Genomic DNA, 22,500 nt, shown 5'->3' with positions numbered 1-22,500 from the left:
TCTGAGATACAACTATTATAAATCTGGAATCTGAGGGAGCACAAAAATCTAAATATTGAGAAAATCATCTTTAAAGAGGTTCAAATTAAGCTCTATGCAATGCATATTACTAATCAAAAATCAAGTTTTGATATATTTACGGTAGGAAATTTACTAAATATGGTTATGGAACATGATCTTTACTTAATATCCTAATGATTTTTGGCATAAAAGAAAAATGTATAATTTTGACCCATACAATGTATTTTTGTCTATTGCTACAAATACACCCCAGAGACTTCTGACTGCTTCTGTGCTCCAGGGACACATATAATCTCAAATAATGTTTTCTCTTATTCAGATCTCATTAAGCCTCGCCTGTCAGCGTGGTCTCCTTTGATCTTCTTCCAGGGCTCGTTCAGCTGGATGTACTGATTCCCGTGACGAGAGATGTTGAGGATGCACTTCAGAGCGTCACGGATCCTGAGCAGACACACCATGTGCATCATTACCACACAAACATGCTCGTCAGAAATAAATGGAAATATGCATATGACCCATTATTTAAGTGAATGTGCACTGATTTGCATAAACTTCCAGAACAGAAATCTGAATACTGAGGATCAAATTTCTTGTTTGATTTTGTTGGCATATTAAAGGTTTCTCCAGACGGGATTTTGGATTTCTCCTTTTATCGCTCTATAAATCAGAAAACACTGTCAACAGACAGAAACTAACACATTTTGACCCTGATTTTAGTTTTAAATTGTTATAAATAATGCAAGCGACATATAAACAAGCATTCAGAATATAGATAGGAGTAAAACTAAGTTAGTAAAAAAAGGAAAATAATAATTCTGAATAATTCTCAGAAACTCAATAAAAAGAAAAATAATTTTATAGACAAAAGAGCAGTTTCTAGCTGATAAAATTATATATAAATGTATAAGTGTGTATGTGTGTGTGTAACATATACTGTTACTTGTATAAAAATTAAAATTGAACCATACATTTGTATGCATAGTTATATTTACATTATATATATATATATATATATATATATATATATATATACACACACACATGAAAATATATTTTATATAAAATACATACAAATATTTATCAATAATATTTATATTTATAAATATTAAATATTTATAATATTTATAAAATAAAATGTATATATATATATATATATATATATATATATATATATATATATATATATATATATATATATATATATATAAGCATAAAAAATATATATTTTATATAATTGTTTTATAAATTTCAGTTTTTTATTTTATATTATATACACACACACACATATATATATATATACATACACACAATTATTTATCAGACTTTTAAAAGTGTTTTCTTCCCACTATTTTGAAGGTAAAAAACAACAACATAAAAAAAAAACACAAGACTTGTTAAAAAAAAAGTCAAATAGCCCCAAATATCTAAATTGACCAGTGAAAAAAATAAAAATAATAATGTATATTTTTTGTGTCTTGCCTTAATGATTTCAAAGTATCATCTTCTACAGTTTCTGTGCTCTTCTGAGTTTGTGGAGCAGCACTGAACTGATATTTCCCAGTAACTCAGAAGTATTAGAGAGCGGATCCTGACATGAGTGTGTGTGAGGAACGGACCTGACTTTATCCAGCAGCTGGATGTACTGCTTGAGCTCCCAGCGGACCTGAGCGATGAGCCGCTTGTCGTCTTCATTCAGGAGCATCTCAGGAACACGACCGTCGAAGAACTTACTGACGAACATCCCGGCTCTGAGGAGAGAGCAGCACAAACAGATCATCCTGAGATTTAAACTCAACAAGACTCCTGTATAGTGTTGTTAAACGCATGCTCGATGGTTTGATTTCATTTATACTGCATGCATGCTTTCGGGTTTTATGTGCACTTTCCTATGAATATATTTTTATTTATTTATTAAAATTAATTAATACATTTTATTATGTGATGTTTGCATCAATGATAAAAAACTAAACCAAAGTAAATGAGTGTGTGTGTGTGTGTGTGTGAGAGATAGAGAGAGTGAGTGAGTGAGTCAGCGAGAGAGTGTGTGTGAGTGAGTGAGTGAGTGAGAGAGTGTGTGTGTGAGAGAGAGTGTGTGAGAGTGTGTGTGTGAGAGAGAGAGTGTGTGTGTGTGTGAGAGAGAGAGAGTGAGAGAGTGAGTCAGCGAGAGAGTGTGTGTGAGTGAGTGAGTGAGTGAGAGAGTGTGTGTGTGAGAGAGAGTGTGTGAGAGTGTGTGTGTGTGTGTGTGAGAGAGAGAGAGTGAGTGAGTGAGTGAGTGAGTGAGTGAGAGAGTGAGTGAGTGTGTGTGTGTGTGAGTGTGTGTGTGAAAGAGCGAGTGACTCAGCGAGAGAGTGTTTGTGTGTGAGAGAGAGAGTGAGTTTGTGTGTGTGAGAGTGAGTGTGTGTGTGTGAGAGAGTGAGTGTGTGTGTGAGAGTGAGTGTGTGTGTGTGAGAGAGTGAGTGTGTGTGTGAGAGTGAGTGAGAGAGTGTGTGTGTGTGTGTGTGTGCATGAGAGAGAGTGAGTGAGTGAGTGTGTGTGTGTGTGCATGAGAGAGAGTGAGTGAGTGAGTGAGTGTGTGTGTGTGTGTGTGTGTGTGTGATATGCAATTTGACATTATCGAGTATTATCGAGACACACAGAGAGAGAGAGAGTGTGTGCTGCGTGATGTAGGTCAGAGTTCACGCTCTCACTGTGGGATTCCCCCAAATTTCAAGACACAGAGGCATAAATACCAGCTTGTGTGATCAGATATAGAGAAAGATCAGCACAGTATTCTACAATAGTATCAGAGATAGATGACTTACATTTAGACAATAGTTCCTGTTTCTCTGTTTCTGTAGTTTCTAACAAACCACAGCAGCAGCACACAGCCGCGTCTGAACGGATGATTCAATGACTCACTCATTTACACTTAAATATATAATATATATAATATAATAAATATATAAATATAATGTAAAAGCCATTCAGTTAGTTAGAGGGGCTGTTGATGATTAAAATTTAATGAAACCATTAAAATGGAATCCATAAAATAAATTGCGGCCTTGTAATTTCAATTTATTAGACATGCATTTCTTTTTTTTTATTAACATTTTTAATTTAACCATTAAATCAGAGTCAAGGAAAATTTACAGAGAAATTTAAAATGAAAAAAGTGGAGTTTGAAAAGAAAAAAAAAAATCGTCCCTACACGCTCAGCGAAATATCTTCTAATTATGGCTTTTGACAAATTTCAAGAAAATATTGAACAGTCTTGAGTCTCTGGGGGATATTTGTAGCAATCGCCAAAAATACATAGTGTCAAAATTATAGATTTTTCTTTTATGCCAAAAATCATTAGGATATTAATTATTTAGTAAACTTCCTACCGTAAATATATCACAACTTAATTTTTGATTAGTAACATGCATTGCTAAGAACTGTATCTCAGACAAATATTGTCCTCCGAACAAACCACACATCACTGGAGAGATGATTTATTCAGCTTTCAGATAACGCATGCATCTCAGTTTCATAAACTGACCCTTCTGTCTGGTTTCGTGTCACATATTGTCTCCAGCTCTAGCGACAGCACGCACCTGTTGATGAAGTTTCCGAGGTTGTTGAGGAGCTCCGAGTTGTTTTTGAGGGCCATGTCACTCCAGGAGAAGGCCGAGTCCTGTCCCTCGGGACGCAGATACAGAAGATAGAAGCGCCAGACGTCTGACGGGATCCCCGTGTCTTTAGCCATGTCCCCGAACACACCCACGCCGCGGCTCTTCGAGAACTTGGTGTCCTCGTAATTCAAGTATTCTGGACACACCCACAAACATTATTATTAAATATCAGAATGTAACGTTCACAATTCCTCAAGGACGCATTCAATTGATCAAAAGTGACAGTAAAGACATTTACAATGTTACAATTTCCATTTCAAATAAACGCTGTTCTTTTGAACTTTCTGTTCATCTGTGAATCCTGAAAAATAAAATGCGTCACAGTTTCCACAAAAATATGAATGTTTCAACATCGCTAATAATCAGAAATGTTTCTTGAGCAGCAAAGACTAATTTTAACAGAAATTCACATACAATAACAGATATATAAATTACAATATTATTATTATAATTAAATTATAATAATCTTTGCATAACAATTTTTTTTTTAATTATATCATAAATAAAATAAATCAGAGAGAGTAGAAAAAGAATAGAGCGAGCTAGTGTTAAAGAGCCTTTTTGGGCTTTTGTTCATTGTATAATAAATAAAAAGTAAACAATAGAATACAAAAATACTAAAGCTATTTTTTTTTTTTTTTTTTTTTTTAAAGAAAACATGCAGCGAATGAATAGAGTGCATGTCTAGAATTAGTATAGAGTGTGCTAGAGCAGTAAGATCTTTCACTGTTTTTGATCACACGAATGCATCCTTGCTGAGCAGAGGAGACTCTCTTTAAGCTAGATTTAATATGAAGTGGCACATGCGTGTTTCCGTGCTCTCGAACCGATCTGTGTGTGATGTTCAGGTCTCACCCGTAGCGACGAGGTGATTGACTAGTGTGTAGTTGTCTTGAGCTCCGAGAAGTGAACAAGGGAACACTACGCTGTGGAAGGGAACGTTGTCCTTCGCCATGAAGTTATAGAGCTCCACCTGCAGGACACACAGAGCATCACACGCTCACACACACACACTCCTCAGAAACTCAGCACAACTACAAATCAGCTGCTATTTCCTAAACTGATGATGTGAATGCATGTACACTGATTTTATTTCAACCTTTTTGTAATACATTTTACAAGAAATAGCATTTCAGTATTTTTAATTCAATGCTACTTGTTATTACTTTTTAATTAAGTTTGAAATGTCCTAGTAATTCCCGACTGAAAATAGTTTAAAAGCAATCATCTTTAACTCAAATTCAACTCCTAATTTTTTTTGTATCGAGATGATGCTATATTTGTTATTATTAATATTCTGAATCAGTATTTCATTTAATTTTGAAGTTTTGTTATGCATTTTTGTCATTATTTTTTTTTTATATGCATATATCTATATATATAATTTTTATTAATATATATAACATTTTTACTTCATGTTAGTTATATTTTAGCATCGATGTACTATTACAGTTTATATTAATATTTCGGATATTTTTTTATTTTTATATATTCGCTTTCATTTTAATTTGTTAAAGTTTTAGTAACTTAGTTGTGTTTTTTCACTTTAAAAAAAAATGAGTATATTAATTTTTATTTCATTTTCAATTAATTTTCCTACAACATTTTTTCAAGTAGCAATTTTTTTTTTTTTTTTAATTTCAGTTTCATTTAATTATAACAACCCTGTCCCAAACAACCCTGATCATATCTGTTGATATACAAGTCAAAGATGATTTGCATCAAACTCAGATGGTTAAATACTGTAAACTGTTTAAGTGTCGTGTGATTGGCCAGCACCTGCTGAGGATTCTTCCACCACTTCTCCCATTGGTCGGTGTAGTTTGCAGTGATGGAGAGGTAGCCAATAGGAGCGTCGAACCACACATAGAACACCTGCACAGACAGACAGTGATGTCAGCACAGACTAATGGATGATATTAGTGTAAAAGCATCGTAAACTCTCGATGCTGTGCTCGTACCTTCTCCTTGAAGTCCTGGTGTGGCACAGGTGTCCCCCACTGCAGGTCACGCGTGATGCAGCGCGGTTTCAGACCGTCACGGATCCACGAGCGTGTGATCTGACGAGCGTTTGCCGTCCAGTCACCGGAGCCTGTCGACTTATCAAGCCACTGCTCCAGCTCGCCCTCCAGCTACACACACACACACACACACACACACACACACACTGAGCTGGAGACCCACAGATCCACATCACATCACACAGGTGTGTTCTTTACCTTGGGCAGGTTCAGGAACAGGTGTTTAGACGAGCGGATCACCGGCGTCTCCTTACACACCTTACACTGCGGATTCTACAGGAGACACAGAACCACGGTAAACACTTCTGAGATTCATCAGGGACGCATTACAATCATCAGAAGTGACAGTAAAGACGTTTATAATGTTCCAAAAGATTTCCATTTCCAATAAATGCTCAAACTTTCTATTCATCTGTGAATCCAGAAAAATAAGTTTCCACAAAAACATTGTTTTCGACATTGATGATAATCAGAAATGTCTCTTGAGCAGCAAATCAGCAAACAAGATCATGTGACACTGAATATGCTGAAAATACAGATTTGATCACAGAAATAAATTACATTTTAACGGATATACACATAGAAAACAGATTTTTTTAAATTGTAATATTATATATTATTTTATGTAATTTTGATCAAATAAATGCAGGCTTGTAAGCAGAAGAGACTAAATTAAAAGCCTTTATAGCTTATTTAATTCAGCACAGAATGCACATTCAAATAAGCAGCACAGATTTTTTTTTTTTTTATGAATTTCTCCCAACTTTTTGAGAGATTTTTGCCTTGAATTTGGTCAAAATTAGGCATATCATAAGTCGGTATAAAGTTGTACATTTTACAATATATTTTAATCAAATAAGGAGTTTTAAATAGAAGTTTTTTTTATTAATATATAAAAACATTCCATAAATTGTAATAAATGTAATGAGAAAGTTATGCATTTTACAATATAAAAAAATATATTTTAATCAAATAAGGATTTCTAAATATATATATATTTTTTATAAAAATAAAAAAAATTTCCATATATTTTAAAATGTATTAAGATTAGTTCACACTGTAATTATCTGTAATCCATTATGAATATATATATATATAATGTTTATTAATGTCAAGTAAAGTCCTCTTTATTTATATAGCGCTTCATAACACATCTAATGTTTGATAATGAAACCCTAACGAGTCTGTGGAAATAATTACACACTGTATGTGGACAAGGATCTCATAAATAAATTACTAAACCGGATATTTATTAACAGGATAAAGCTGTTTTTAACTAATAATGTTATTCCTAAGGAAATGTCTGGATACGTAATTGTTAAATAAACAGAATAATGTATGACCGCGTGTCAGATGAGCGTTTCTTTAGTTTTTTCAGCATCTCACGTCATGAGCGACGCTTCCTTGAAGTAATAATCAAGACGTCTGTGTTTGGAGAGCGGCTTCGAACCGTACCCTGAGGTCCACAGCGTTGATCAGACGGCCACATTTGTCACACTGGTCCCCGCGGGCTTCTGGGTAACGGCAGTGAGGACACTCGCCCTCCACGAAGCGGTCGGCCAGGAAGCGCTGACAGCTTTCACATCGCAGCTGCTCGACCGTGTCCTCCAGGAGAAAACCTCGCTCATGCAGACGCCAGAAGATGTCCTGAGCGATCCTGAGGAGCACACACAAACATGCATGGTTTCTTAAACTTTAGCTCTAATAATATTGTGCCAGAGTTCAGTTAAATATTCTGAAAATAGAATTTAATTCAGTACTCCATCACCAGTTGACTTTCACTGAATTATTTTATATAACCAAATAAAATATAAGACAACAACAATCAATTCATGCATATGGCATATGGAAAAATAATAATACATAAATACAATTAAAATAAACAAAATCTAAAATGTTTCAGCTGAAATTTATTCAAACTAGTGCAAAGAAACAAAATAAATGTAAATGAAAAAATTATTTGTGAAGCATTTTAAAAACCAGAGTGTGCACAAGTGCAGTTCAATTAAATGCTAAAATAGCATGTAATAGAAAAAAGATAACATTAAATTAAAATTTAAATGTATTTATAAAGCCATTTTAAAAACAGTGTACTAAAGTGCTGTACACATTTTAAGATGATAAAATCATATAAAAGAAATGAATTGAAATTAAAAATAAATAACTGAAAATTGATGGATTAAAAAAAAAAACATTAAATTAAATTTATTATATACATAAACTAAAAGTAAAAACAAAGTAGCATTTATTAATATTTATTTAATTTATAGTTTTTTTAGCACATCGACTAAAACTAGAATAATGCAAGAAATTAAAAATAAATAAATTATATATATATATATATATATATATATATATATATATATTTTTTTTTTTTTAGTTAACATTTATTTCAAGTAACTAATTTTAGTTTTTATGGTTTAAACACTAAAAATGCATATCTGTGTAAAACTCTCCCGTCCTTACTCGGTCTGTCGTTCAGTGGTGGTGCGACCGAAGAAATCGAAGTCGATCTGGAACCACTGGTAGATGTCTGCGTGGACGGCGTGATATTTGTCACAGATCTCCTGCGGCGTCAGACCCTCCTCACGAGCCTTGTTCTCCGTCGCCGTCCCGTACTCATCCGTACCGCAGACGTACAGCAGATTCCAGCCGCGCAAACGGCCGTATCTGCAAAGAGAGGCAAAGGAGCGTTTATACGTGAAAACGTGCACCAACAGACTACATTAATCCTCATTATTTTATTAAACAGTCATAACCTTCATTTTTTCCAACTGAAACCATATTGTATCTGATCTGCAACTTTATAGGTGAAAACATTATGAGTTTTAAACATCTGTATGTTATTAATGCATTCACCCCTTTTTATTAATTAAACCGTAATTGAGAAATTGTTTGACATTTTAAATAACACAGGAAACACACACACACGATACAAAATATTTTTTTTCAATAACAGAGAGTTTTTTTTAAATATATCATTGCATGAAGTTTATAAAACAATCTTAGAATTATTATTAAATTCAAGGGATTTTTGATAGGTGAAATATTCGTGTTCATCAACAAAATTCAGTTCCAAAAGTGTGTGAAATATGAAGGAAAGGCCAAATAAATTTAATATAACACTCATTTAATTGCACGAAAACTATTTTCGACACTTAATGGTGCTTCTGACACACACAGGTAAAAAAATGACCAGAACATTTTAAATGGTGATATCTCTTAAAAAATAATTGTAAAAAAAAAAAAAAAAAAAAAAAAGAAATTATATATAGATTTTTTTATAACATGTATTTTGAAATGTGATAGTTTTCAAGAAAAAGTTCAAAGTACAAAGTTCCCTCATTAAAAATATGCCGTTTTTAGAAATGTATCTCTTCCGGGTCAAAAAGGACCCGGGCGTTGTGAGGGTTAAATAAGTGACTGATGAATCCAGAAGCGGCGTTACCTGGCGAACACGTCGGCGCTGAGCACACAGCCGATGATGTTTCCCAGGTGCGGCACGTTGTTGACGTACGGCAGAGCGCTGGTGAGAAGAACATTTCTCTTTCCTTCCTGAGGGAGACTGAGAAACACACAATAACTTCACTGAGCAAACACCGGCTGACAGGGTTTACATGTGCAGTGATGAGGGTTTGAACATACACTGGGTGTTTCCTCTCTGTGACCGCAGGAGAACCTTTGAGTCCTTCAGACCAGATCTGAGCAGCTTCTTCAATCTCCTCCGCTGTGATCACATGCTCGGCGACTTCAGCCTGACAAACCATACATCACACAGTTAAACAGTGTATGTGACAATCACCAGAGTGACTCACTAACATCTCAAGAACATCTCATGAATATCTCCCAAATGTCTCAATAATGTCTCAAGAACATCTCACAAACGTCTCACGAATATCTCAAGAACATCTCACGGACATCTCACAGACATCTCATGAACATATCTCACGGACATCTCAAAGACATCTCACAAACATCTTACAAACATCTCAAGGACATCACGAACATCTCAAGGACATCTCACAGACATCTCATGAACATCTTGCAAACATCTCAAGGACATCAAGAACATCTGACTTACATCTCACGAAAGTCTCACAAACATCTCGAAAATATCTGACAAACATTTTAAGAACGTCTCACAAATCTTAGAAACATCTCAAATATCTGATGAACATCATCTATAACGAACAGGTCACAAACATTATACATCATACAAATATCCCACGAACATCTAAAGAACATCTCACGAACATCTGACGAACGTCTCAAAAACGTCTCACAAACATTTTAAGAACATCTTAAGAATATCTCATGAACATTTCAAGAATGTCTCACAAATGTCTCGCGAATATCTCACAAACATTTCAAGGACATCTGACTAACGTCTCACAAACACCTCACGAACATCTTAAGATCATCTCAGGAACAGCTCACGGACATCTCACGAACATCTCACGAACATCTGACTAACGTCTCACAAACACCTCACGAACATCTTAAGATCATCTCAGGAACAGCTCACGGACATCTCACGAACATCTCACGAACATCTGACTAACGTCTCACAAACACCTCAGGAACATCTTAAGATCATCTCACGAACAGCTCACGGACATCTCACAAACATCTGACTAACGTCTCACAAACACCTCAGAAACATCTGACTAACGTCTCACAAATCTTACAAACATCTCACGAATGTCTCACGAACATCTGACGAACATCTGACGAACTCAAAAATATAGAACACATGCAAAAATAACACTGGTGGGCTGCTGTGCACCTCAGTGGCGTTGGTGGGACTGTCCCGGCGCTGTGTTTGTGAAGCTGGGTGTTTCTGGAGGAACGTCTTCAGGGCTTCAACACCTTTTCCCTTCAGGACTCTGTTAGCGGCCGCCTGACATGCGTGGAGATCGCCGACACGCTCGAACCAGCCGCGCACAGACGGCAGCTCACCTGCAGAGGAACAGTGCATCAGATACGAGTCCTTCATCTGAGCAGACACACAGACTGAGATTGATCTCTTACCAACGTCAAAACTGGAGTCAGACAGGAGAGGATACAGTGCCGCCCACAGGACGACATCTGCAACTGACACGGCCTCCTGAAACACATCAGGTGAAGCTTACGTCTGGTTACTTCTTAAAGGCTCTTTAGTGTTGTTTTTCATTTAGGAACTATGGAAACTATAGTTAATAGCCTATTATAGCTCATATTAACTTAATTTTACCGGATATATCTGCCATATGCACATCAATTTGACATGACAAGCTACTAAAACATCTATTGTAAAAAAAAAAATTTTTTTTAGTAAAGCTGCTTTCCAGTGATTCGTATCGCGAAAAGCACTATTCAAATAAACTTAAATTGAAATTGAAGCCCGTTTGTGCCGCTGATTAAAAAAATTAAACAAATTAACAACGAATTCTAATCTCACAATTCTGACTTTTTTTCGTGATACTAACTTCTTTCTCATAATTGAACGAGAAAAAATTCAGAATTGTTCAATTAAAAATTGCTAATAACCGTTTTTATTTTTTTTATTCAGAGGCAGAAAGGGGATCATAGAAAATGGCCAAACGAACTACTAAAAATGGTTTTCGTTAATTAAAGATTTGTTAAAGCGCTATTCAAATAAACTTGAATTTAAATTGAAGCCCATTTCTGCCACTGATTAAAAAAATAAAACAAATTAACTACGAATTCTAATCTCACAATTCTGACTTTTTTTTTCTTTTCGCGATACTAACTTCTTTCTCATAATTGCGAAATGTAAATTTGCAACTGTGAGTTATAAAGTGCAATTAAATTTCTTACAAATTCTAGCTAATGTCACAATTGCGAGTTATGAAGTCAGAACTGCAAGATATAAACGAGCAATTATAAGAATCAAAATTGTACGAAATTGTTTTTCCTCACGGTAATGTCACAGCTTCCAAACGCTCTCAACGCAAAAGCCTACCGGCGCTCGTGATTCTTTAGCTCCGCCCAGACGTCACGCCTCCAGGCGTTCGTGTTTTTCCGGGAAAAATCGGTACAGACTATCTTTCTCTTATGAATATAATAAAACTAAAGACTTTTTGGAGTTATGAAGGATGCAGTACTACTCTATAGGTACTCGAGATTAACAGGATATTGAGTGAAAACGAGCATTTCACCCCCCCCCCTTTAATATGTAATGCTAAAAATTTAAAAACTGTGTTTTAATGTTTACACGTGTCCTATTGTGTGTTGTATAACGCCCGGTTGCTAACTGCCAATTAATGAAGTTGTAAACTAAACTAAATAAATTTTCAGTGTCATGCAAAATAAATAATATTTTAGCCGTGGTTTAGTTCATGTTTTATGGTGATGTCTAAAAAAAAAAAAAAACATCTGCGCAACCATTGTAGTCCGATTCAGGAATTAATGACTCTTACGAACCGATTCTTTTAAAGAATCATTTAAACGAATCTCCCAGAGTATTTACTCTCAGTGCTGTATATTCATGATTTCATCAGGCTTGTGTGTCTTTTTTCATCTAAACAATAGTAAGACGAGCCAGATGATGCCATCTAGTGACTAAATCCATTACTGACGAGAAATTACTGACAGCATTATTTTTTTTAGTTGTTTGTCGTTGCAAAATAATCCAGTCCGAACCAGATCTGCTGTTTAGGGCGTGAGGAGTGTGTTGTTGGAATTTGTGGAATGTTTTCTTTCTCTTTTGGTTTGTTTTGTGATGATGACTGTATGTATTATTATAGTACAATCCCTCACATTTTCTCATGAGTTCACGGATTTTGTTTTGCTTTGTTTTGAGTCATATATGAAGCAAAACGTTTAGATAAGAGACACAAAACCTTAATGAGAAAGACTTAAAATAGAGGAAGAAAACTGATGTTGACTGCAAACTAATAATTAAATAAAATTTAGAATTTTTAGCATTTGGAGCAACTCCAAGCCAAGGGCCCAATGAAATCTGATTACAATTTTTTCCTTTTTTTTTTTTTGATTAAAATCATAAAACATACGATTTAAAATCAATTTATTAAAGTTTAAACAAAAGATTACATGTTAAGGGCCCTATGAAATATTTTATTTTGGTTTTATTGTTACTAAATTATGTTTACGAATGTCTAATTATTTGAATGTTTAATTTAATTATATTAAATATAAGAAATTTTGTTTTGTATTGACATTTTTCTGGTTATAAAACATTAATTTATTTTATCTTATAACCAAAATTGTTTTTAAAACTTTATTTTTTGGGCAAACAAAGGGGGTTTTAGTATTAAATTACGTTTATTTAGTAATTTTAGTAATAGCTTTCTATTTGAATTGGTTTTAAAGAGTACAAAAGGTTTTTATTTCAGATAAATGCTGTTCTTCTGAACTTTCTACTCATCAAAGAAACCTGATATAATTTAAAATATGTAATAATGTAAATCTAAGTGTAACATTTATGTTTTTCTTTATTTGTTCTCTAATACTTTATACTGTTTATAGTTTTTTTTTAAATAATACTGTACTATTGTTGTAGTATTTGTCTTGTTGCCATTTGGTTTAAAAGCTAATAAAATTAAAGACTCCCTCGAGATCAAGATTTCATGTCTGTGTGTTTGTTTGTTTTTTTAGTCGTACATCATTGCAAAATAATCCGGCCCAAACCAGATCTGCTGTTTTTGAGGAAACATTTGAGGAATGTTTTTCTTTCACTTTTGGTTTATTTAAGGCTTTATTCAGGGATGATGATCAGCTGTGAATCTGTGACACAGATGTGTGTGTGTTGATGATGAACTGAACTCACTGCAGTAAGGAATGGTGAGTTTTTCTTGCCCAGACTCTGTTCTAGCCATTTCAGCGGCTCCTTCATCACAGCGGCCGCCTCGCCTCGCTTACCCTGCAGCGCCACCATGTGGAGAGACTGCAGCACTGCAGGCTGAACACACACACATCTCAGTGCACACACAACACTAAACACTCAAAACATTTAATTGCATATAAAATATCTACATATATAAACTAATATTTGTAATGTGATGCATATTGTTTAGTGAAAAATCTATTAAACAGGTCACATTTATGTAATGGTACTAATAAATAAATGTGTTTTTAAATACACAACAACCAGATTTATTTGTTTAATCTCATGCATTTTAATTTGGATATTGTTTCTTAACCATATAAACACATTTTAACCACATTCATACATTTTAATTGATTTAATCTGATTCAGTAATTGAATTGAATCAGATTTATGCTGATTCTAAGATATACGAAAACATGCATTTTGAGGGAAAAAATATTATTTAAATAATCAAAAAATATATTTAAAATTATACATATATTTTATTAATAAGGATATTTATATATCAATGTCTTTTTAAATGCATTTCATATTTTGATATGCATTTTATATTAAATATTTTTCAAATGAACATTTAAACTTGTACATTTATCGATCTGAATATTGCTTGACCCACAGCCACTCATATTTTCACAATAAACTGATGTGTGTCGATTGCAAGAATGCATTTATTTTATATGATGCAAACGGTCAATAATAAACTATTCCATGATTTTTTAATGCATAAATGTGACCTGCATTATTGTTGCATGACTGACAAATATCCATCACGTTTGATCAGTTTTTTTTTTTTTTACCTTTAAATAAAAATGCATGGAAATTTTTAATGAAATTCAGATGCATAAACCTTATGCATACAATTTAAACCCTTTCTGCGTGAAGTAAGATATGTTGGTCACATCTAACTAACCTAAAACTTTTGACGTGCTTTCTTCTCAAGCAAACCAAGCTGCATATGTAATCTGTTGTCATTACCAATGGTCTCATATTCATCGTTAATCATTACGACAGTCACCTGTAAAGTCGTAGCTTCCCATTCCAGCCACTGGTTAGTCGCGTCAGTCGCCTTCTGGCCGCTGATATCAAACAGGTATCTGTTAAAACATACAAAAACACCATTATGTCTTTGTGAAATTAGTTTGAGATATTAAATTCGATATGCATGCACTCAAAGCCTATTGTCATTGTAATAACACTTAAAAAAAATTATTTACAAACAGGGTTCCTCCAAACAGGACCGACCGGCTCTGTTGTTCACGGAGCAACCGTTTAGTTTTTTTTTTATGCTTTCATTATTAATAGTTGATTGTTTTACTTTCTCTTTTGGTCATTAATCACAGGTGTGTGCTATTTTTTCCCCAGGGGATGCATTTGCATTTTATTTAGAGCCATAGTTTCATTTTACTGGGAATTACGAGCTGAGCATTTCCTCGAGATGACAAATAAAAATTCACCTTTTATGCACTACACGTGAATTTTTGTGTGAAATAAACAAGTGATTAATTAATACAATGTATTGACAGGAATATCATGACCTGGGATTAGTAATGTTGGGTGAAATGAAAAACTGTCAACCCTCTCTTACCCTACTCAACATATTTATATATTTAACATTAAATATTTAAAATATTCATTTTTAATATAGATGGTACAATGTCATTTATTGTGTTGAATATTGAAAAATCTCTATATATATATATATTGAAAAGATCTTTAAAATTGCATGCATATATATATATATATATATATATATATATATATATATATATATATATATATATATATATATATATATATATATATATATGCATGTAAATATGCATGCAATTTTAAAGATCTTTTCAATATTCAACACAATAAATATATAATATCTATATAGTAATGATTATAGTGTGCACTCACTGGCAGATGCTGTTAGGGCTGAAGAGATGCTGACCGTCGGGTAACAGCAGGACTGGTGACCTGGGGTCACTGAGGTAAGGGACCACTTTCTCTGGAGGACAAAAACACACAGAAACAGTGAGTTACATACATCCCCAGACATCCTATATGATGTCTATGCATACACCCATACAATGGCCCACAGTAATAACATGGGTACCTTGCTACACTATAGTGCTGTAGTATGGTAAGTTATATAGTAACGTTATTATGATGTTATATATCATGGTACTTTTTGTTTACTATATTCATAGACCGCTCCATGAAACTAACAAACTGTCACGACAGGGTCAACAAAGTCGGGTTAAGTGTCTCACCCTCGTGGCTGACTGCTTCTATCTCACACTTCACTCCGGTGAGCTCCAGCGACGCCAGCACTTTAACCCCCTGCGGGTTCCCGTCGGAGATATACAGCTTCATCTGACCCTCTGTCACTTTAGGACGCTCCTGGATGAATCTACTGTCGGACTCGGCGCTGGAAACGAGTACAGTGGACTCTACCGGTGTGCGAATCGAGGTTTTGCGCTGATGCAACCTGCGCGTCGAACCACGTGACCACGTGAGCGGAAATTGTAGTTTTTAGTTGTTGTTCGCATAGACAGTAAAGGTTATTCGTCCGTTGTTTGTCGCCGGCGGAAGACTACAATACCCATAATGCAATAGCGCAGGCGTGAACCTTCCGTCATGGCAGCGTTAAGGTTATTGGTTAAAGATCTGAACGCCTCGATGTAATTGGTCAACACCGTTATCAAATCAATGCGCACGATTATTTCATTTTTAATTTTAAAGCTCATAATTTTGAAAATTTCCATTTCACCTCTCGTATATATTTATATTTATATTTATATTTATATTATATTATATTTATATTTATATTTATATTTATATTTATACAGTATTTTTACAGTAAGTACAGATTAAAATGTTTGTGCTTTTATTTATATTTATAACATATTTATATTTTAAGACTCTTCCAAAAATCTGAGATGACCAGCAAATATTCACAATTATCATAATTGTTTTATTTGATACGCAATCGTTCATTACAATGTTCCAAGAAAATTTGAACTACAAATAATTATTTAGTTTTTTGATTTTATAACATAAACATTTATTTGTTTATTTATTTATTTATTTATATAAAAATCCTAAAACTTTATTTTTATTTCCTAGGTTAGAAAAATTAATTAATTAATATGACCTAGAAAAAAATATTTTACGTTTTGATTTTATAAAATTAACATTTATTTATTTATTTACTCATTTAAAAATCCTAAAACGTTCTTTTTATTTCCTAGGTTAGAAAAATTAATACATAAATCTGACCAACAAATATATATATATAGAGAGAGTGAGAGAGAGAGAGAGAAATGTAAATAAATGTATGTTATGGTATAAGACCAAATAAATATTTTTAGGTCAGAATTATATATATATATATATATATATATATATATATATATATATATATATATATATATATATATATATATATATATATATAATTGTGTTGGTATTATTATTTATCAGAATCAGAATCAGAAAGAGCTTTATTGCCAAGTTTGCTTGCACATACAAGGAATTTGTTTTAGTGACATAAGCTTCCAGTACACAGAGACACCAACACACAGACAAAAAAATAAAAATAAATGTAGGCAAATAAATAAGTGTATAAACAATTGTGCTATAAATGATAGCTATATATTATTATTTATTATTTATCTCCTAGGTTAAAATCAAAATAAATAAATAAATTCAATACGCTTTTCAGTGTGCTTTAATACTTTCGAATCCTTATTTATTATTTATACTAGCATTAACTAATTGTTTTTGCATTTTTTTTACCATTATGTATAAAAAATATTAGATTTCTTTTTTTTTTTTCTTTACATTATTTATTCAAACATTATTTATTTATAATTTTCTTTCAGCAGAAAAAAAATAGGTCAGTGTTCCGGCTTAAAATAGCAAAGTTGCCAAGGCATCACACAATACAATAATGCAGGAAACAAACGAGAAACCAAACTAAGACTGGCTTATGTAGCCTCCCTGTGGTTGGCTGCTCTCTGTCACGTGACAGCGCCCTCTAGCTCCTGTAGCCCCGCCCCTTCTGCCGCTCGTCAGAGTCTGAGCTCGAGCGCGGTCCGGTTCACCGACAGCTGCTGAAACACGCGCGGATGCACCTGCAGTTACCGGTAAGCCACGCGCAGAGCATCACAGCTCAGAAACAAATTACATTGACTATTTCACACTCGAAATATTAATAATTAGCATAACCCTAAACTTGTACAAACAAATAAATAACAACATCTCTCTAGAGCTTTACCATTAATCACTTCATCATTCCTATTTAATCATGCTTATTTCGCATTGCATTGTCTAGTTAGTGAAAAAAAAATACTGTAAAGTGTGCATATTAAATAGACAACTGTAGGCGTTTTAGTCATTTATTTACAATAAACTACAGTATTTACATGTTTTATTTAGTGCAGCATTTTTTTACACCTGGGGTACAGATGAACAATGTGTTATTTTGATGCTATCTAATATTTTTAACTCAATATTCAGATGCAAAATGGGATTATATGTTGAATTATTCTTGGATTTTGGTGACATCTCAGGTGACTTCTGAGTTTCATGAGACCCAGAGTGAAATATAAATGAGACGTGATGGCATTTTATTAAAATGTAAATAGTAATAATAGGACACGAAGGAGTCGCTAGACACCATAAAGCTTTAAAATGAACTCAAACTGAGATCTTTGACAACTTTGGTCTTGTTTGTCAAATCTGAGCTCAGTTGAGATCTCTTCAAGAAGCAGGAAATGGAAAGAAAGTCACTCGTAGTCGAAACGGTTGAGATATGTCTGATTTATGAGTTGTTTCCAGGCCAGCTGGAGTCTGATCTGGTACCAGGAGCAGCATTGTGTTCATTTATTTACAAGAAGTGCCACGTCTAATGTAAAATTGCGTAATGATCTCTTGCACGACTGGAGAACAAAGCAAATGCACTTTGCTGTAAAGTCAAGCCATCATAAATCTGATGCATTTAAACTTTCTGAAAACCCCATGAATGAAGCAGATTATTTTTTGCAGCGGCTGTTAGTTTCAGATTGACTGTGGCTTTATCATCTCGTCTGAACTGCTGAACGCCTGCTGTTTTCTGTCCATCCGGTTCATTTCAAGACACGAAACGTGTCCTAAAGCACACACAGATCTGAATGTTGTCTTCTATATTTATGAATATTCTGTGTTTCTGACATGAGCTTGCATTCAAAGTCATAATCTGTGTTTTCACAGATAGAAAATGTCATGGTGCTCGAGAACTTTCTGCATTGTCTTCTGTATTTCTTTGAAGCTGAATCACATATGAATTGCTCCTTCAGTTCTACAGTTCCTATATAAACAGGAAGAGGAAATATGCTGTAAAACATTTCAACCTTCTACTCTTTAAACTTAGTTTAGTTGATGCCCTACTTTTATGAAGTGCTACACTTTTGAATTGAATTAAACTTTAAATGCTCATGGAATCATGACAGAAGTTATTAAAGAAATCAGACGTTCTAATGGAACAAATGCACTTGTGTTTGATCATTTTATCTAGAATTATTGTTTCCTAAAAGTAACATCTGCTTATTTTCTAAGATAAAAGTATCAAGTAAAATAAAAAAACTAGGTGTGCACTAAGTGAAGTTATTAAATAATAGACTTTTAATTAGAAACAAGTTATAATGTTTTTTATAAAATGTAAATGTAAGTCTTAGCTGATTCATCTGAAAGAATCTTGCACTGACTGATTTTAAAATATGTCTGTGCCTCGTTTTGACTCTAGATGAAGACCAGTATTGTGTTTTTTTTTTCTAAGACATGTTAATAAAAATTACTTAAATGTCCTTTTATTGATCTATTGGCTAATCCTGGCTTAGTCTAAGCCCTGTCTGTGAAACCAGGCCTACAGTATGAGTGTGTTTCACAAGAAAATACTATTTCAGTCCACTACAAAAAAAAATCACATTTAATTCAATGTGTTGCTTGCCATTTCTTTGTAATTGTTTGTGAAATCCAAAAGCAATTTCTGAGTAAAAAATAGTTAATAGTTAAAATTTTTGGTACTCTTATTTTGAATTCTGAATTCCTACAACAAATGATAATTTACTCAACATAAAGTAAACATTGCCTTAAATCATCAGCGATCAGTTATCATAATGCACGCTATATATTGATTGCAAACTGCTCTGAAAACGCACAACAGTTGCACATTTTTATTTTAAAATGCACAGCACTGATATTTATATATTAAAATCATTGCTTTATAATGTTTAATAATGACATTAAGCTATTCCTGTTTTCATCCATAAATGTAAGACCTCTTTAAATGATTATTAAGATGTTTGTTATGCTTATTTATATTTTTATGCATGCCCCGAAATGCATTTTACAGTTTTTATGCACATCTATTTTTAGTGAAAACTCGCCTTAAAAAGCCAGTTTAGATGCTCAAACCCACTTGCACTAATGATCTTAGGATGCATTTATACACTGATGTGCATATATCTTTGATTGTAGTGTTGATTTGGTGTTGGATGTGTCTGTCTCTCGCTGTGGGTCGATCAGGACAGAGATGTTCCTGTGAGTGTGTGATGGAAAAACCTCACCATGGGGTTCTTCCTGCAGGACACACACACACACACACACACAAACACTAAATGAGGACCCACTTGATTAATCATGCCTTTATATAGCATGCATTATAAAAGTAATTTTAATGCATTAATTCTGCTCTGTAATGCATGTTATAATGCATCATGAATAATTGTAAACACAGTTATAATGCATTATAATACATTGTTAAATCTTTAGAAAGTGCAATGCATTAAAACAAACGACAAACAAAGCTACAAATATCATAATGCATTTTAACCCTAACAATTATTTATGAAAATATATAATGCATTACAATGGAGATTATGAATACCTATATAATGCATTATAAATAAAGGCTTTAAATGAAGTGTTACCAGATTTACCTACTTTTACTTTATTTAATTTATATTTAAACTAATGAAAGCAATATAATATAATTCATTAGAATACCTAATGGGTATGTCACATTTAGTTTTTGGGGTTTGTGTTTTTAGTTTCTTATTTCACACATTATTATTTCACACTATTTATCTTTGTTGCCATTACAACTCAGTATCAGTACCAGTGATTTATATAATATTCTAGTTTTTATTTATATTTTGAATCAGCTGTTATCTTCATTATTTTATTTTTAGTATTTTTTATTAGTTTATTTTTTTATTTTCTCTATATATCATTTATTTATTTATTTATTTATTCAGTTTTAGTTTGTGCATTTCAATCAGTAATTTTAATACTTTATAATATAACTGTAATAGTTTTTATCTAATATTTATATTTTGTTTTAGCTTAACATTTTAACAAAAACATGTTTATTAATATTTTTAGTTTTGTTTGATGCTAACAACAAAGGAATGGGACTTTATTATAACCCAGGCATTAATAAATATTATACATTTAATATTATACAACCTAAGGTTAACCATTGGCTTTAAATGTGACTCTTTAAATACTGTTGCATGAGCTGCACTGTAGAGTAAAGAAAGAAAGGCTTATGCTTTTTATAATGCAAATAGTGTCATTTTTCCTCTATCAGTATTTGCACAGTCGATGTGATGTATTTGCATGTAATCACTGTTGGTTCTCCATGACGTCTCCGAGCTGTTATCTCTTATATATGATAGTCTGATCTCACTAAGAGCTGCGTCAGAGAGTCATTACATGTCTTTTCTCTCACTTTTTATCAATTGAATGTGTCCTCGATGAATAGAAGCATGCACTTCTCACACATATAATAACTCTAGAAGAACTGTAATACCTTCTCAGAATGAGCCCAGATTAACGCCTGTTCCCTGAGATTGCATAATAATGACTAGTTTAGTTTGTGGATCCTGCAGTTCTGTAGTTTGTGGGTCACGACCGAGTGTGGCGTGTTTGTTTAGCAGCTCAGATGTTTAACCAGAAGTTTAGATGCGTTGATATTATTAGACATGGTTGCTGTCGCAGTGTGTGTGGTGGTGTCTTTGTGGTAGAATAGGAATATATAAAAATATATAAGGCACACTACAGAAGCCACAACCTCATACTTCAGCCCATATTACCGGATCAGCTCGACAATATAGAGAGAAAACACACACACACACACATCAGCTCGCATCACTGATTCATCCATTGATTTGTGCTCGCTGTGTGTTTGTGTCACTGGAGAAAGTACACACTTCAAAGTGGACAACACACAATGCAGTCGTAACTATGTGCCTGTAAATGAGGTTAATCAATGAATTCACCAGTCAAACGGATGATAATGAGTTACTCTACTGTGTGTGTGTGTGTGTGTGTGTGTGTGTGTGTAAATGTCTCGCTGATTTGAGATCATCGTAGACACCAAAGCAAAGCCTGTAATTATGAAGACAGTGAAAGTGAGTGCACGAGTGTCCCAATCTTTGCATCACATCAAGTAATATCATCTTCCACGACTGACCAATCAGCTGCGCCGAAATATTTCAGGCGGAATTCTATTGGTGGATTCTGACACACAGATCCAGAGCTACACGGCAACAGGGCAGAAAGAGTGAAGGGCAAAACAAATCTCACACACACACACACACACACACACACACACACACATACACTCTCTCTCTTTCACACACACACACACTCTCTCTCTCTTTCACACACACACACACACTAACGGCACACATGCCACACACATAAACTTTTCTGAATGTCAAAGCAATGTTCTCTTTCCTTAGTTTAGTTTAGTTTAGCCAGAAATGAAGATCGTGTCATCGTTTTCTTGTCCTCGTGTCGTTACAAAACTGTAGGATTTTCTTCGGAGAAACACAAAAGCAGATGTTTAGCAGAATGTTCACGCTGCATTTTTCAGTGCATATGACTTGTGGGCTGTTGTTTTAGAACATATTAGAAA

General features: G+C 33.7%; 2 protein-coding genes across 3 annotated transcripts in view; one reads left to right on the top strand and one right to left on the bottom strand.

The window, feature by feature from the left end:
* The window catches only part of LOC113050181 (methionine--tRNA ligase, cytoplasmic), a 20,272-nt gene extending 4,233 nt beyond the window's left edge, over window positions 1-16,039 (bottom strand). The window contains exons 1-17 of one of the 2 annotated variants that reach the window (XM_026212926.1): window positions 15,806-16,039; window positions 15,450-15,540; window positions 14,563-14,641; window positions 13,488-13,619; window positions 10,727-10,802; window positions 10,482-10,654; window positions 9,341-9,450; window positions 9,144-9,260; window positions 8,162-8,365; window positions 7,151-7,352; window positions 5,894-5,968; window positions 5,636-5,806; window positions 5,454-5,549; window positions 4,530-4,647; window positions 3,597-3,810; window positions 1,638-1,769; window positions 358-462 (exon numbers count right to left, since the gene is read on the bottom strand). In XM_026212926.1, the coding sequence (XP_026068711.1) occupies window positions 358-462; window positions 1,638-1,769; window positions 3,597-3,810; window positions 4,530-4,647; window positions 5,454-5,549; window positions 5,636-5,806; window positions 5,894-5,968; window positions 7,151-7,352; window positions 8,162-8,365; window positions 9,144-9,260; window positions 9,341-9,450; window positions 10,482-10,654; window positions 10,727-10,802; window positions 13,488-13,619; window positions 14,563-14,641; window positions 15,450-15,540; window positions 15,806-15,908 (2,198 nt within the window). In that variant the 5' untranslated portion in view covers window positions 15,909-16,039. The remainder of the gene's footprint in view (window positions 1-357; window positions 463-1,637; window positions 1,770-3,596; window positions 3,811-4,529; window positions 4,648-5,453; window positions 5,550-5,635; window positions 5,807-5,893; window positions 5,969-7,150; window positions 7,353-8,161; window positions 8,366-9,143; window positions 9,261-9,340; window positions 9,451-10,481; window positions 10,655-10,726; window positions 10,803-13,487; window positions 13,620-14,562; window positions 14,642-15,449; window positions 15,541-15,805) is intronic. The other variant, XM_026212927.1, reaches the window with a different exon arrangement.
* Window positions 16,040-17,596: 1,557 nt separating this feature from the next.
* The window catches only part of LOC113050180 (rho GTPase-activating protein 15-like), a 31,037-nt gene continuing 26,133 nt past the window's right edge, over window positions 17,597-22,500 (top strand). Inside the window, exon 1 of the mRNA XM_026212925.1 lies at window positions 17,597-17,683. The gene's annotated coding sequence lies outside the window, so the exon portion shown is untranslated. The remainder of the gene's footprint in view (window positions 17,684-22,500) is intronic.

Source organism: Carassius auratus, chromosome 31, assembly GCF_003368295.1.
Source record: "Carassius auratus strain Wakin chromosome 31, ASM336829v1, whole genome shotgun sequence".
NCBI lineage: Eukaryota > Metazoa > Chordata > Actinopteri > Cypriniformes > Cyprinidae > Carassius > Carassius auratus.
Note: the sequence above shows the minus strand (reverse complement) of the source record. Positions and strands in the feature narration are given on the sequence as shown.